The sequence below is a fragment of the Mustela nigripes genome, chromosome 6 (genome assembly GCF_022355385.1).
Source record: "Mustela nigripes isolate SB6536 chromosome 6, MUSNIG.SB6536, whole genome shotgun sequence".
Taxonomy (NCBI): domain Eukaryota; kingdom Metazoa; phylum Chordata; class Mammalia; order Carnivora; family Mustelidae; genus Mustela; species Mustela nigripes.
The window spans coordinates 15,847,490-15,864,242 of record NC_081562.1 but is presented as its reverse complement, the minus strand read 5'-3'; the positions used below and the strand labels follow the sequence as shown (position 1 = coordinate 15,864,242).

At 52.8% G+C, this 16,753-nt stretch overlaps 1 protein-coding gene across 1 annotated transcript in view; it reads right to left on the bottom strand.

Moving 5' to 3' along the window:
• The window catches only part of NUAK1 (NUAK family kinase 1), a 72,086-nt gene extending 57,147 nt beyond the window's left edge, over nt 1-14,939 (bottom strand). The window contains exon 1 of the mRNA XM_059402189.1: nt 13,979-14,939. Within this exon, the coding sequence (XP_059258172.1) occupies nt 13,979-14,239 (261 nt within the window). The 5' untranslated portion in view covers nt 14,240-14,939. The remainder of the gene's footprint in view (nt 1-13,978) is intronic.
• Between the last annotated feature and the right edge of the window lie 1,814 nt (nt 14,940-16,753).

Below are 16,753 nucleotides of genomic sequence, written 5' to 3'. Positions count from 1 at the left end.
ACTAGGTGACTCTCGAAGTGTTCGTTCAGTGTTTTGAAGGCCCACTCTGGGTAAGGCCCGTGCAAAGCAATGCTGAGTCAGACTTCATTCATTCACTCTAAACATCACTACTGGGTGCTGACAACATACCAGGCAGTGTTCTAGACACCAGATACAGAAAAGATGACAGATGGGATTGCTAATTACAGATAGAGACAAGGGCTGCGTACGGAACTAATAAAGCGAAGCAAAGGGCAGCATGTTTCTGTCATTAAACTCGGCACCTAGAGCAGCTCGAATCAGAATTTCTATGAAGATGGAAGAGACCTCTTCAGCCCTGCCCACTGGTAGGAAGACACTGGCCGCAAAGAGTGATCAGGCACTTAAAATGTGGCTACTGTAAACAAGGAACTGAAGTTTTCATTTTAATTGTAATTAATTTTAACAGCCAGTCATGTCCTAGTTAGTGCAGGTTTAGAGGCAGAAGAAGAAATGGAAATGAGAAATGATAACACAGGCATTATGTCCTACGGGTGGCAGGTGGGGGGTGGGGTCAGTGTGCTTAGAGCACCATGTGTTATCAAATGCCTCTCACCCAATTACCAGATGCCCTAATGTTCTCTGGCTCCAAGGACTGAAAGAACAAGGTCAGGTACAAGGCATTGTACTTGGGCTGGAATTTTTATAGCCCATGATCCGTTGGAAGAGGTATGCAGCCCGGCCAAGCCCCAGGGACCGTGGTTCGGGAACACACTGCCGCCCGCAAAGCCTGCCCACAGCTGCCAGAGAGATCTCTTTCGGCTCCGCCGCTGTGCGGATGGTCGGTCATTCTGTCCTTGGCTAGAACGTCCCACTGGGCCCAAGACACGGCATGGATTTTATGAGATTTCTCCGCTTCAAGCCGAAGTACGAATACAAGCCTCCTAAATTCCACCGGAAAATTGGTGGCTAATCCAAACATTTCATAAAATTAGAACTCATTGTGGGGCTGAAAGGAATTCAGGCTGTGCCGCCACCAGAGAAATGGAAGATATTTGTTATAATTTTTTCCTTCATGAGCTGTTTTAAGAAGCAAGTGCCCTTTCTGCTTGAAATAAAGCAAGCATGGGGGGAGGAGAGGTGCGGGGAGGGGGGGAGGAAGGGGAGAGTTTTTGTTTTTGTTTTGTTTTCTCTGTGGTTTGCAAAAAGCATCACCCGATGACAAATGGGGGGAATCCTGCTGCCTTCCCTCGCCCGCAGCTCGCGGAGATCATAAACCTTCCTTCCCAGTCTTGGCTGCATCTCGCTTTGGAAAGACGGTGTTTTTCCTGGAAAAAGGGGGATTTTTGCTCCTTCCTTTTCTTCTTGGGCTTTAGCCCCAGAACGTTCACCTCCAGAGATGTCGTGAGCAAGAGGGTGGATCTCCGAATCACGCACCCAGGCACACGTGCATATGTGTCGCCGACCCTGATTCACCAGACACTGGACCAGGCACTTGAGATACATCGGCAAGTGAAAGCAATAAAAACCCCTGCCCGGCGGCAGCGTGCATTCTAGCGCGAGAAGACGAGCAAGGGAGGATTCAGTGACGGCTGCCTCGGAGTCATGCGGGGACAGGACCTGAAGACTCGCCAAGGACAGACTCTGGAAGAGGCGGGAAAGGGGGCTCTGGAAGAGCAGGAACCCCGTCGTCTGACCGTCCCTCTCCCCTTGCAGCCAGAGCAGAGCAACGTCTGACACACAGCTGGCCCTCAACAAATATTTGTTGAGTGAATAATGAAGCCTGACACCAAAATCGGTCCCAGAACTCTCATCACACAGATGAGTTAGGCGACGCTATAAAAGGGATGGATCTTGCCCCAGCTCGTGCAGCTTAAGTTGTGGCCCATGAGGGGACTGACCCCAAGTCTCCTGACACCACCCCCAGACTCAAGATGCCCCACAGCCACTCGGCAAGTATTGACGGCGTTTACCATGGGGCAGGCCCTGAACTAGGCACAGAGAGGACGTAATTGACTAAGACAGAATCATTGAGACTTTGGGACAGAGTTCCTCCAATTACTGTTTTCACAAGCTTGGAGACAACTTCTCTGAGCCTTAAGTCTGGGTTCAATGGGTACCTACCATCCAGCGTGCAAGTAAAAAGCCAAGAAGGAGGGTTGCCTAAGCTTCCAAATTCCCAGACCCATGAAAGGCTAAAGGAACCCAGTGGCTATGACCATGACCCTGACATCAGATAGCCCAGCCCCAAAATCCCAGCTCTGAGACTTTGGGCAAGTCACCCGAGCTTTCTAAAACTCCTCTTCCTCATGTTCAAAATGAACATCCTAATGATACAGGAGAGAAGGACAGAAGGCCTGTCAAGTACTCAGAACAGCACCTGGCATCCACTGGTCACTCAATAAAGGTTTCCTGCTGCTAACACTGTTAGGGAAAGAACCCTCCATCTGCTCCGGATGACACACTCAAGCAGATGCACAGGACTCAGGGGATATTTCCCCTTCATTCCTCTCCTCTCCAGGATTTCTGTTCCCAGCTGCTTGCATACCCACTGCACACCAACCTGTTCCCTCCCTGAACATCCCATTTGATTCTTCCTGGGAAACAGATACCATTTGACCATGAGGAAGACCCAAGGTAGGGTTCTCCCTAGAGTGAGCACATCCCTGTCCAGCCTTTCCACCCAGACACATTCACACGCTGGGCTTGGAGCTCACCCAATCAATGGAGGGCTAGCCCGTTCCCTCCCGCCGCTTCTGCTAGTTGAAGGAAAAGTTCACTTTCAGCTCTACCAAGAACCATTATTACAAGCTAATTCCTTGGCGTCTAGGGCCACTGAGAGTTTCTCTAAGTTTCTTGGCATCTTTTTTAATTGACTCTGAGAAAGTCAAGGGTACATGAGGGATGTACTTGAGGCCAATGGATGAAATTCCAACAGACTAAAGCTACAATTCCAACAGACTAAAGCAACACACACACACACAAACACACACCAGGGAATCAGTCTCCTTAAATAGATCAGCTAAGAGGGGTAACTGTAGGCCACAAAAATCGGGATCTGAAATAACCAGGGGGAGCTGCAAGTTCTAGAGCCAAGAAGTGGTTGGGTCCCCTTGGGACAGAGGTTGTGTCATGCTCCTTCTCGTCTCCTTGGTGCCCAGCACAGTGCCTGGCACACATGTTCATCAACTATCTGAATACATACCTAAATGCCATGTGGGAGAGGCAGAAGGAACACCTGCCACAAGGGAAAAATGACAGCAGATGTTTCCATTCCTTCTTGGGAAGCTGTCTAGGCTCATAACTGAGAGCTGAGACAGAAATGAGTTAAATTCCTGCCATCGTCCCCAGGTGACGAAGAGTGGGGCCCTGGGCCTCAGTTCCCTCCCTGGTTGGTGGGAATAGCTGTAGCATCTCTCCCACAGAATGGCTCTAAGGATGACAAAGACATCAGCGAAGACAGCAGGTGACGCACTTACCCTGAGGCCTGGCAAAAATGGAGTGCTCCCTAAAAAGGAGTTTGATCCATTGATCAATTGTCTTCCTCTTTAAGGATGAAATGGTAGTAAACCCATGAGTCAGTCTTCCTTTTAAATGAAGCTGCCAAAAACATCTCCTGCCCTGGGAAGAGACCTTCCTTCTCTTTTCCTTAACCCTCAAGTCTTGCCTCCAGGATGAAGGAGCTGAGCCGCACCCCCTCCCCCGCCCCCCAGGATGCCGAATGCCCCCATCACTGCTAGAGCCACGGGGAGGAAAAAATGTTGTCTCCAGGAAGAGCCAAAGTCACAACCAAAAGCAGAGACAGCCATGGGCTCTGGCCTCACGGGGACCCATGGAAAGCCCTAGAAACGCTAGGTATCTTAGGAATAAGCAAAAATTCCCTCCAAGCAACCGCACAAAACATGAGCTAGACCACCTCCAAACCTTGAATGATCACAGCTAGCACTTGCCAAGGAATGGCTACATGTCAGACATTGCTCTCAGCACCGTTCCTGAATCCACAGGACCACCCAGGGGACATGTACTACTCTCACCATCTCATCTCACACATGAGAAAACGGACAGGTCCTCGGAAGGGGAGAGTCTTCTCTCTCACGAAGAATCTAGCGCAGAACCCACCTCACAGACGTGCTTAAAAAAGCACCTCCTGCCTTGGGCTAAAGGGCATCCGCCGGGACCAGGAGCCTGGGAGTAAGACGGCCTCCCCAGGGCGGGCTGACACTCCACATGGGACGACTCTCCTTACACTTGTCAAAGCCTGCACCAGACAACCTGAAAAGAGTTTTGAGAAATAAAAGATACTTCCCTTCCCCCGCAACACGCGTCCTTCTGCCAAAAACCAGGCAACAGGAAATGAAATCTACATTTCACCCGTTTCATTCATGAATTCCAAGATTCTCTTCCTGTGAGCCTGGAGACCAGTCTGTCTTGGCCCCTCGATTTACAGGTGAGGAAAGGGGGTTCAACACCGGGGTACCTACGACACGTGATGTCAGCCGACAGGATGTCCTGCTTTTCCCAGGAGGGTTCCTTCTAAGAGTAACACTTAAAGAGCATTTCACTGTGGATCACACACGTGTCTAAGACCTTGACACCCAGTGCATGTAGCCTCACAGCCACTCCCATTTCACAGATGAAGAAACTGAGTCAGGCTGACCAACTTAAGGTTACCCAGGAGGCTCAGGCAGGCTCTCAAACCCAGGCAGCCTGGCTCAGAGGCCATGCTCAGCACCTACCCTCATGCTCCCTTTCAGATCCACAGGTGGGATCACCCACTTCCCTTCCACCTCTGTCCTGTAGAAGACACGAGAACATCCCTGCGAACCATACCCGAGCGGAACCCAGTTCTTGATGAAATGACAAGAGCCAACAAGAACTCCCAAACCCACAGCAATCCTCTGTCTTTATGGGTTTGGAGCCACAGCAATAGGAGGCTTGAGGCAAGCAGAGGGGTTGGAAATGTGACAAGGAGGAGGGGATGAGGCCCTCAGGACATACCAAGACAAACAAGCAACTCCCCTTTATTTCCCTGGGAAGTTGCCCTCAGGCCCTGAGCCACTTGACTGCCATCCCCCTCCCCTCCCAGGGACAGGGGACCCTACCACAGCTGCTCCCAGCTCCTCCACCCAGAAACCTCTTGCTGTCTCAGGATCGCTCACGAAAGTAAGCGATGTGGAATTCTTCTCTTGAGTTTAAAAGGCAAATCATGATGGTGTTTTTTCCAGACATACATTAACTCTGAACTCCAGCCGGTGTACAATTCTTAAAGTACTTGATTTACAACCCAGGGAGAAAATGTTTTGAAAATCTTTGCAGACATACTTTGCATCTAAAGCTTGCCTACTCCTGCAGAGCCTGTGGAGCCGATCACCAGGGCTTCTCAGATGGGGGTGCTGGGGTCTCCCGGGAAGATATGAAAGTGTGGGAGCAGCCGCCCAGGGTGGGAAACAGGATCCCTCCTCCTCTCCCGCAGGGGTGCAGAGCTGCAGCTCCCAACCCTGGGCTCTTAGGGCGCCTGGGTGGCTCAGTCGGTTAAGCATCCAACTCTCATCTCCGTTTTGCCTCAGGTCATGATCTCGAGATGGTGGAACTGAGCCCCGCATCAGGCTCTGTGCTCAGCATGGAGTCTGCTTTGAATTCTCTCTCCCCTTCTTCCTCCTGCTCATGCTCTCTCTCTCTCTCAAATAAATAAATAAAATCTTTAAAACAAACAAACAAACAAACAATGCTAGGCTCTCCACACTTGTCCACACAGCACTGAGGAGGGAGGTGAGCCAGAAAGGGAAGAGGGTGTGGACCCAAGGGGCCTTCCTTTCCTGCTGCCTCCATGGTCACAGAACTCCCCTTCTCAGGCTTGCTCCTGCACTTCTCATTCATTCATTTATTCATTCATTCAGACTTACTGAGCACCTACTGTAGGCAGGGCACCGGGCCACAGGCCAGAAAGTGGTGAGGAATAAGATGGGACCCCTATTGCCCTTCTAACGTGGGAGAAAGGGGAGGAGATCCGCAGACCAATCATCAAAGCCGCACAGTTCACGTGTTCTGAAGGAAACGCACAAAGGGCCAGGATAGAAGAATGAAGAAGTGGGAGTTTGGACCCTGGAAGGAGCCTTGAAGGATGTGGCAAATTCCCCCACACAACCCATGGCGGGGTTTCAAGCAAGGAGACTCATGTTCTAGGATAAAAGACCACCAGGTAGGCATTGCTGGTACTTCTCACCAAAATAAATAATAACACCCACCCTGGTTTTCAAAAGCCTGCTAGGCAACCAGGCTCTGTGTCGGAAGCTTCTAAATCCTATTTCTCGTGGCAGTTCCACTTGGTAGGGTGCTGGGAGGGAGCTGCACTTTCCAGGTGAGAAAACAGAAGCTCAGAGAAAACATGTAGCTTGCTCAGAACCATCTAGCTGCTGAGTAGCAGGGATGAATTTGAACCCAAATCCATCTGGTCCTACAGCCATGATTTCTTCCTCGACACCTCATTTAGATACTATCTTGCATTGTTCCCAGATTATTCCAGATGTATGACTCACATGCCCCTACTAAAGTCTCCGTATCTCAGTACAGGACTTGTCATGTTCTCTGAAATGGCCAACAATCCCGAGGACAAAGGAAACACTTGTCCATACATCTGGTTGACCAATGGATTCAAAGGAAAAGGTACGTCAACCCTCTACATAAGTTGGGTGTTTTTTGTGTGTTTTTAGTATGTTGTGTCTGAACGTTACTACTCAGCCATAGAGCAGGGATGAGTGGTGGCTAATAAAAAGAATGGTGAAGGCCACTAGCAGCACTGGTTGGACCATGGCACACAGGACACTGCTTTCCACTTCCGACACAAAATGAGCATGAGAGTTCTGGAGACCCACAGACTGGAATCTTGAAGGCCTGACTGATATGGGCTTCCATTCCCATCCTCACTCCCCACCCACTCCCCTGAGCCCCGCCTCGGTTTTTTTGTTTGTCTTTTTTTTAATAACAGCTTTATTGTGATCTAATTTACATATCACAAAATCCACCCATTCAAAATATACCATTCGGGGACTTCCGGTATATTCACAGAGCTGTGCAACCATCACCACAATCAATTTTAGAACATTTCCCTCTCTCTGAAAGAAACCCCACCCCCATTAGCAGCCACTCCCCATTTCCTTCCAACCCACTCGAGCCCTACGCAACCCCTCATCTACGTTCTGTCTCTCCAGCTTTGCGAATCTGGACATTTCGCAGAAATGGGAGCATACAATATGTGATCTCCTGTAACCGGCTTCATTCCCTTAGTGTCACGTTTTCAAGATTCACCCGTGTTGTAGCGTGTCCGTAGCACCTTGTTCCTTTTGACTGCAGAACAATCATCCCTAAATATTCCCTAAATAAAATTATGGAAAGAATCACATGCCATATTCCATAAATAAACTGAGCATGCCACATTTTCTTTATCCGTTCATCAGCTGATGGACATTGGGGTTGCTCCTACTGAGGGCTCTTAAGAGGAACGCCACTAGGAACATCTGTGTTCCCGTCTCCGTGCGGACGTGTGTTTGCATTTCTTCTGGGCAGGCCCGGGTGGGGAACCGCCCATCCCCATCTTAAAAGGCAGTTACAAGTTTACCGAAGAGCCCCGCCGTGAAGTCAACATCTGCCTGCTCCTGGGCCGATTCCAGAGAATTTTATCAATACGGCCAGACTCCACTCACGGGCGGGTCATCTGGCCGAGCCCCTCCTCTTCTGGGGCCTGGGATCCTCTCATTCCTGCGCTGTACAGTGTCGTCTGGGCCAGCGCGATGATAAATGCGTTCTGCTTTAAAACAGATACTTCACAAATCATAACTTACAGATGCTCCGGGACTTTCATGTGGGAAACACAAATGAGACTTAGGCCGTCTGACTCCGGAGCCACTGAGGACAGGAAGCCATGGCCAGGAAGCCGACAGGCCCTGGATGGACATCGCTCTCCCTCACGAGTGCATGAGCGCATGTAACAGATGGGGAATCCATGCTCGGGACGGTTCGCCTGGCTTTGCAGACTTTGCCGTGTAAGCCGCCATTCATCCCCAGCCCTCGCTTTCCAATCCCAGCCAATCAGAGAGCTCCTTGGGGTCAGAGAACTGACCCCATTCACATCAGTGTCCATCCCACAAGCCTTTGTTGAGGACCTACTATGTGCTAGGCAGGCTGCTAGGCGCGACAGGAGGTTTGAGACAGCAAGACAGGGGTTACCACCCGACGAGACACTGGCCTCAAACCTCACCTGCTGCTGCTTCCCAGGAGGAAGTGAGATGTCCTGCGCGCTGTGGGTGCATTTCTATCTGCAGGCAGGGAAGAGAACCGGCTGACCTCTCCAGGCCTGCTAGGGATTCCAGAATCTGAGGCTACTCAAGGAACAAAGAACTCAGTGTGTGTCCAAGTGGAGAGATCCCTGACTTGATTCATTAAAACAGACTCATGGCCCAAGAAGCAGACAGCTCGCCAGAAGCAGACATATTACTGTGGTTCCGATCCTTATCTTCTCATACCTCAACTCTTGCGAAAACCTCCAGGCTCCCCACCCTGCTCCAAGCCAGCACACCAGACTCCTGGGCTCAAAGCCCCGTGGAGACCAGAACCCAGCTCAGTCCACCTAGAGGGTGGGCTCTCCACCTAGAAAAAGAGATATGGTCCAGGTCTCTACATTCACACTGCCCGGGTCCAACCTCCGGCCACTGCTACTACATGTGACCTTTGTGGTCTGTGACTCAGTTTCTTCATCTGGAAAATGGGATAATAACAGGTGCATTATGAGAATTAAATCAGTTAACAGGTACCTGGTGATGCACCTGGTAGCTGCTATTACTATTACTAAATATTATTATTACGACCCCATCCTATCTTGTCAATCTTGTCTTCGACTGCATCCCAGCACAAACCCTCCATTCATAAGTAATCTGACCTGCTCACCCTAGACTTCCCCTTTGCCTGAAATGCCCCGTATCTCAATCTTCTGAAGCCCAAATCAAGGATCATCTTCGACATCAGCTGTCTTCCCTAACCCTGCAGAATGTCACAGTCCCTTCTCTCTATCCATTTCCTGAATACTGCACGGAACCCACCCCCCTCCTCCAGGAGAAGAATAACCCCACGGCTAGTCTTCCAACACCATGAGCAGGCAGCACACCCAAATCCAGAGGTCACCCGTTGTACAACATAAGGAAGGTTCTCCATTTCTCTAGCAGCAGTGGGTTTTGAAACAGACCACCTGACCCCCCAGCTGTATGACCCCAGGCAAGTTACTTAACTTCCCTATGCATCCTTTTGCCCATCTGTTAAATGGTTCTAACTTGAGCCCACACCTCTCAGGGTTGTTTTGAGTGTTAAATGAGAGAAGATGTCTGGAAAGCGGTTAGCCCAGCGTGACACACACCAAGCTTTCAAAAATGTCAGCTGGTAGTAATCACAGCACCCGTGGCAATACGGGGAGGGGGGTGTTCCTGTCCAGAATGGAACTCGATTGAACAAACTAAGCTTCAATAAGCTGCATTCCAACTGGAAAATCACCTGACACAACCCAGTCCCATAGAGCAGAGGCACTCAGACCTTGTAAGTGCTTAGAACCTCTTCCACCAGATGGGTGGTTTTGTGGGCCTTGGTCACACCTGGGTCCCAGCATTTTAACATGGAAAGCAGCATTCGGGAGACAGTTATAAATCTCGCACCTACATAGAACTAGTTCAATATCTGTAAGTACATTTTATCTTGGCTACTAGACTACAAGCCCCTTAAGAGTGAGCATCATGTCCCGCTCTAGTAAAGATTTATTAAAAGAGTGATGCAAAAAATACCAAACTGAGAATCAGGTTTCTTGGACCCAGCTCGGTCACTTACCAGCTGTGCAACCCTGGAGAAGTCCCTTAACGCTTCCATGCTTTATTTTTCCCATCCCCAAGATGAGGAATTTGGCCCATGTGTTGGCCAACGAGCCTTACTCCCTGAAACTGACCTTCATTGCAACATGGCACCTGAGCCACCACAGATGACAGCCATCTGGCCCAGCAGGCCAGCTTACCATATGACAGCACCCCTCATTTGCAGTTTTCTAGCACCAACAAGGAGTAACTTCGGGCCAGTGCTTCAAACACCTATTTTTGGTCAACTCAGTTCCTTTGCTGAGTGAGGACCCCCCATCACCCATACTAGAGTTCTGGGACACCCAGGGACACCAACGACAATTGGGGGCACACTCTGCCCACTGGACCTGCTGCTCCCATGCCAGACCCCTCCCAGAGACCTCGCCTCCTGCCCACCCCACACAGCATACTGCTTGCAAGAGACAACCTGGTGCAGAGGGAAAGTTGAACTTGGCCCTTGGTGGGAAGGGGATCATATGACACGTCTCAAAATGGTGTTTGTTTTTGGGTTTGGGTGTTTTGGCAATAGTTTGCGCAGCCTGAAGGTCCAGGCAGTTTGGCTCAAAGAAAATGCATGCCATGTTATGCCACAGGGGCTCCACTCAACAGCCCTGCCCAGAACTGTAGCAAAACAAAAGTTGTGCAAGAAACAAAGCCCAAATTCAAGGCTTTAGAAATGCATTCAGATCCTATCAGAAGCTGGCTGATGGTCCTGGCTTCTTATGGGCACACTTTTCTGTGAATCTTGCCTTCCCTAATTAATCTGAAAAGTGGATTCTTTCCCCTACCACTCTCTGAGTGAAAGCACACTGGTTTGTCTGAGCTTCCAGGTCTCCCTGGTGGTCTTAAAATCTAAGGGAAAGTCCACGGAAGGAACTAAACTGGCTAATTTCACCTTCTGAGGCTTTCCATAGATTATTTGACTCAATCATTACACAAGTCCACGCATGTGGTACTATTGGTAGCCCATTTTACAGATGAGGAAGCTGAGGTTTCAAAAAGTTACAGAGCTCGCACAAGCTCATGGAGCTACCGGAAAGTCAGGATCCGAATGTCCACCAGGGCTCTTAGCCCTTCTGCAAGAGTGCGTCCTTGTGGGGTGTGTTAATCTCCAGAACAAGCCACTTGGAGTCCTTGTGTCATGGACACCCTCCGGCCGTGGCCACAAACCACATCTGGGAATTCAGAAGGGAGCGTGCCTGGACGAGGCCAGGCCGAGGGCCACTCCAAGCTCCCGGTCCTACAGCCCTCTTCAGAAGTGGCTTTCCCAGAACACAGACGATGATGCTGCGTGGTGCTCTGTTTGATTCAGAAGGCCCTTCCAGATGTGCAATTAAAAGCCACAACATTTTCATTTTTAAACACTTCTCTGTCTCTGAGCTGCTTTCAGTAGGAGTGCTGATCCCACAGTGTCTCGTGCCCGGGACGCCAGCCACCCGCGCTGGCAATGCGGCTTAAAGCCGCTGTCCTCTTGAGAGGTGCCATAAAAGACAGGGGTACAAATGACATGAAAACATCACTTCGGAATTCTACTCAAAACCTGAAAAGGCAGACCTGAGACCGCCCTGTCTCAAATCTCTTCCACCGCACCCCAAAAGCAAGTTGTAGCTATTCGGTCCATCCCTAGAACCAGAAGCAAACTCCAAGTTCATACTTCAGATGAGAATGTCTTGCTGCTCTTGACAGAATCTGAGTCACCAAGCACTGTCCAAGCGACAACGACTTGCTAAACAATTGTTTTGTGTGTTTGCTTTATTTTCTGTTCAGCCAGGCACAGGGAATTTTCCACCTGACAATTCCTGTTTCTCACTTAAGTTCTTACGCCATCTGTGAGCACTGTACTCCGCAGGGGGAGGACCCAAGGCCAAGGAGGACTTCCCATCCCCAAACCTCAGTTTTCCCATCTGGTTAATGCAAGCCTTTCACCAGATGATTCTGCTAACGTTCTCAGTTTATCTATCGAATAGAAAGCAGTTTGAGGACTGCTAGTTTCTGAGCCTGGATCTGCTACCAGATTCAAAATCTTTACATAATGTTTGAGTAAAACAAGAGATTTAGCTGAAATTAATAACACAATGGGAACCGACCAGGGCTGGACAATAACGGAGCAGGACTCCAGTCTCCAGACGGAGAAACGAGCCTCTCCCGTTCTCAGGGCGCCCCCTAGTGGCCATTCTACTAAACCCCGCCGGAATGTTCAGAGTTTCTGCAAATAAAGGGAAAGACACCCACCAAAAGAGAAAGGCAGGCTCCCGACTACGGCTACTGATGCAATCCCTTCCACTCTAACCTCGTCTGTGGATCAGACGGCGAGCCGAAGGCCCGACAGGAAGCCTCACCGAAGCTCACAAAGGAGTGGGCCCTAAGACAAGATTTCACTCTTTCAAACAGTTAACGGCAGGTCCCCAGCATTCAGGCTTCCGGGTCCCCTGGCAGATCCCAGACACACCCTTACCACTCAGCCCCTCACGAGTTCACATCCTCAACCTGCAGCTCTGACCGGGTCTGTTTTTCATTATTCCGCTTTCCAACTTCCCAGTGCGATTCTTCAACAGCTATTAAGACAACCCGAGCAAGGAGCCAGGCTTAGTCCTTGCTTATTCAACATCCAGCCTGGGGAATATCACCTCAGAAGAAAAGCATGAATGAAGTGCACGTTTCTCGGTCTGTTCTTCCACTGACCTGAAAGTGTGTTCCTCAGAGGACATCTCTACAATCATCTCCCTCTTTAACATGTTCAACCTCTGGGGAAAAAATGGCACCTGCCCAGAGTGAATTCTTAACTACTGCTGGCTATCGGATTTGTTTATTGGAGACAGCTTTAAAAATACAATGTACAATGTCTCAAGTTTCCAATTAACCTATCCCAGACATTTTTTTTAAGCTACAGAATACATTTGGATCAACCCAAACAATGGAGCTTAGATGAGGGAGTTATCCAGGGACCCAAGTGTTTGAGAATTCGGGGGCTAAACCTTCTGAATGGGGCCCAATTTTCTCCACAGAACGGTCCCTGTACAGACTGAAAAGAAAAATAGCAACATCAACCCACCTACCACTTCATTCAACCCTTCATTTTGCTTTTACCCCGGGGTCATTCGTTAAGTTTATAAGCAACCCTGGGCCCCAAAACATCCCCCCCAAAAGTGCACATGAGGCATACCATAATTAGTTCCTGACTTGGGCCCTAAATCAATTAAAATACATCTGATATGCTTCAAATCCAAGAACCATGTTAATTTTCTGCCACACACCACACAAAAATCTTTCTGCAACAGTCAGTCACTTTGAACCCAACCCTCTGGCCACAAGCAGTGTGCATTTCAAGGGCCTGTTCCACAGAAAGGAAAAGGACAGCGTGCCAAGTTAGGGACAAGGCAGAGACCCCAAGGTACTCCAATGTTTTCCAAATGGGACTGGGACCCTGGCAGGGATTCAGCTGTCACAAAGAGTGGGGAGGCTGGCCCAGTCCCCTAAAGCAATTCAGCAGCCCTCCAACCAGGACCTGAAATGCAGTGAGGTCTGCTGCAATCCAGCATCTGTGCGGCTACCCATGCCCTGGGCATTTCAAACTGTCACCACCCTCAGGCGTGCAGCAGCCTTCACTTTTGCTCCCTAACCCCCTCTCTTAAAAAACAGGCAGGAGTCCACCCTCCCTTGCAGCTCACAGCAGCACCCGGGTGATGGAGAGTAGGAGTGGGAGAGTGGGGGGTCGCCCTCACGTACAGGACACGGGACTCCGGGGACCTGCTCCCCGATGAGAATGTGGGTCTGTTCGGAGTTAGAGCAATAAGGCATTCCAGGGCTTGGTCTGAATGCGTGCCCGGGAAGGAGACCTCCATGGTCCCAACGGCTGCAAAGTGTTTGCAAATCATAAACACTACTTTGCTGCTGGGAGAAAAACCCCCAAAATATGCGCAGACAGGATGTAACAAGTGTTTCAAGAGAGAAACACGCCTGAGTCACGGGGAGCTGGGGAGAGAGTGAGGAGTCTGTCTGGGGGTTCCCGGGAAGCCCCTCTCGGACAAGAGTCTCAGCGCTCCAGCCCCACCCCCTCCCCCGGCCCGGGCGCCCTGGGTCCGCAGCCGCGTCTGGCCCTCGCTCCGGGGAGGGGGTGGGGGTTCCCCACTCACCACTCGGCCCGAAAACCTCTCGGTGGCCCTCTTGACTTTGCCGTAGGTGCCTTTGCCCAGGGTCTCCTGCAGCTCGTAGCGGTGCTTCAAGTTGTGCTTGTGGTGATGCCGCTTCACCCCGTGCGGTTTCCTGGGCTCCGGGGCCGCCGCCGCCGCCGCGGGGGCTGCAGTGGCCCCCGCCACCACCTCCGGGGGGGAGCCCGGAGCCCCCGGCCGCAAGTCGGGGCCGTCCGCGGCCGCGGGAGCAGCGGCCCCCTCCATGTCGGAAAGCTGGGCGAGCCGGGCTGGAGAGGGCTGAACCGGGCACAGCGTTCGCGGTGTCGGGGTCCCCGCCGAGGAAGCCGGGGCGCACTCAAGGTCGCCCCCGCAGCATCGGAGAGGCGGCCCGATCCCGCTCGGGCTGCGGCTCGGTCACTGGCGGCGGCGCGGACTGCACATCTGGCGCCTCCGGCGCGCACGGTCCGCGCACCGCCCCCCGGCCGCGGCGAGCTGCGGAGCGTCGGGCGAGGTGGCGGCGGTGGCAGGGGAGGCGGCGGTGTTCGCAGGAGGGAGGGGAGAGGGGTGGCTCCGAGCGCAAGCGGGGGAGTGTTATGTGGGGCGCCGCGCCCCCCGACCCCTCCCCGGGAGGACGCGCAGACGGGGCGGGGGCGGGGGCGGCGCGCGCTCGGCCGGCCCCCGGGGGAGGGGAGCTAGGGGCGGCGTGGCCGGGGCTTCCCCACCTCCCCGCCGCCACCCGGGGCCCGGGGCCACCCGAGCTGGGAGGGGGATGGGTGCGTGTCGCGACTCGCCCTTTGTGCCGCGCGGGGTAGGCCGCAGCGGCGGCCGGGGGGCTTTGTCCTCGCTCGGCTGGGACCCGGACCGGAGGCTTCCAAGCCCGGGCGCCCCTTCCCCGGGCTCGCCCGCCGCAGCTACCGCGGGCCCGCCGCCGCCGCCTCCTGCTCCGGCTGCTCGGCCTCCCCGCCTGCTGGCGCCCGGGCGGCGGCGGCGGCGGCGGTGGCGGCGGCGGCGGCTGGCCGAGCCCTGGGGCGGGAGAAGCGGGAGCGCTCCGAGCCAGAGGCCGCCGGGGCTCGCTCGCGATCCGGCCGGGGTCGCCAGGGGCCCGGGCGCCCCTTCATTTTGTTTTAGGTGTCGCCGCGGCCGCCAGGCCCGAGACGGAGGAGAGGCTGGGGGAGGGGAGCAGGGCGGGTGTTGGGTTACAGGCGGTGAGTCACGGCCCCTCCGCCGCAGTGCGCACCCCTCCCGCCCAGCCGGGGCTGGCACCCCGCCTCCGAGGCCCCCTCCTCAGGCCCGCCCGGCTGTGCTCCGCGGAGGACTCCAAGAGGGGCGCCTCGACCTCGGCCCCGCTCCCTCGCCGAGGAAAGGCAGAGGCCGGGAAGAAGGGAGGCCGGGAGGCTGAACCTGGGGCCCGCCGCCGGCCCGCCGGCCGCCGACAATCACCGGGACTCCGGCCGCCTTGGAGGGGAGGACAGAGTTGGGGGCTTGGAGGACGTGGGGCGCAGTGGGGGCCGGGACGGAGCCGGGCGCCCACCCTGTCCTCGACTGCTTCCTTCGGAGGTGGGAGGTGGGAGGTGGGCGAAACGGGGACCTCAGAGGGAGCAGGGCCGGGAGCCTTCGGAGCGAGAGGCGACTTGCAGGCCTCTTGGCCCCCTTGGGCCTTGGGAGTTTTCCTTGAACTGAAAGGACCAGATCCTGAAGTTGGTAACGGCGTTTGTACCCCACAAGCTGAGGCTCAGGCAGGAAGGAATTCAGACATCCACGAAGCTGCCCGCCCCCCCCCACCCCCAAAACACACACACCTCCTCAGAAGCTGCAAGGCCAGAGAAAAAGAGGCTTTAGGGAATTTTTTTTTTTTTTTTTAATAATGGTGCAGTAGCCTGGGATAGGGAGAGTGAGGTAGGAAGACTGTCTGCCTGGTTGGTCTTTACTTTTTCACCAGGGTGCCCCGCTCAGCCTTCCTCTGCAGCTCTCTGGTCCATCCCTTCTGCATTCCTGCTGTCTTCGCTCCCATCTCTCGCTTATCACCTTACTCTGGACTCCTGCAACAGCCTGTCCTGCCCTTGGGCCCCCTCCCTGCTGCAAGAGAAGCGGCCTAAAATGCTCCATCATCGTATCCCCCATCCCCGTGCCTCTGCCCTAGTCCAGTTCTTATCTGTCCTTATCTGTCCAAGCTTCTCTCCTAGGGATGCTGACATTAACCCCGCTCGGCCCCTTCCTGCCTTCCCCAAGAGCACACGGGTTATTGCATGATACAAAGACAAAGGCCATTTCTGTTCCTTACTACGCTGTTCTCCACAATTGCAGGGCCTCCCTGACCCCATTCTGAAAGCGTATTGTTTTTTCTATGAAGTCTGTGGGCATTGTGCGTCTGCATTGTGTGGGCATTGTACGACATTGTGTGTGAAAATCAAAGAGTCTGGGTGAGCAAAGTGTGCATGATGCTGGCTCCCCGGTGGGTAAGCTGTGTGACCTTGGTCAAAGGACTCAACCTCTCAGAACCTCTGTTTCTTCTCCTTAATATAGGGAATAGCAGAACAGTGTTACAGGTAAACAGACTGTGTCTGTAGTGGGAATTGAAACTCTTCACCAAATATTTCCTGGTTCTTTCCCTCCTGAGAGATGTGGTAGTAATCCACTACACTATATGACTCTCGTAGGCCAGTAGAATGAGAGCACAAGTGCTATGCATTGCTTTCAGGTAGAAACTGTTAAGGGCCAATGAGCAATCCCAAAAATTCAATCTTGGCACTCTTATATTCTCAGCCATTGAAGATGACA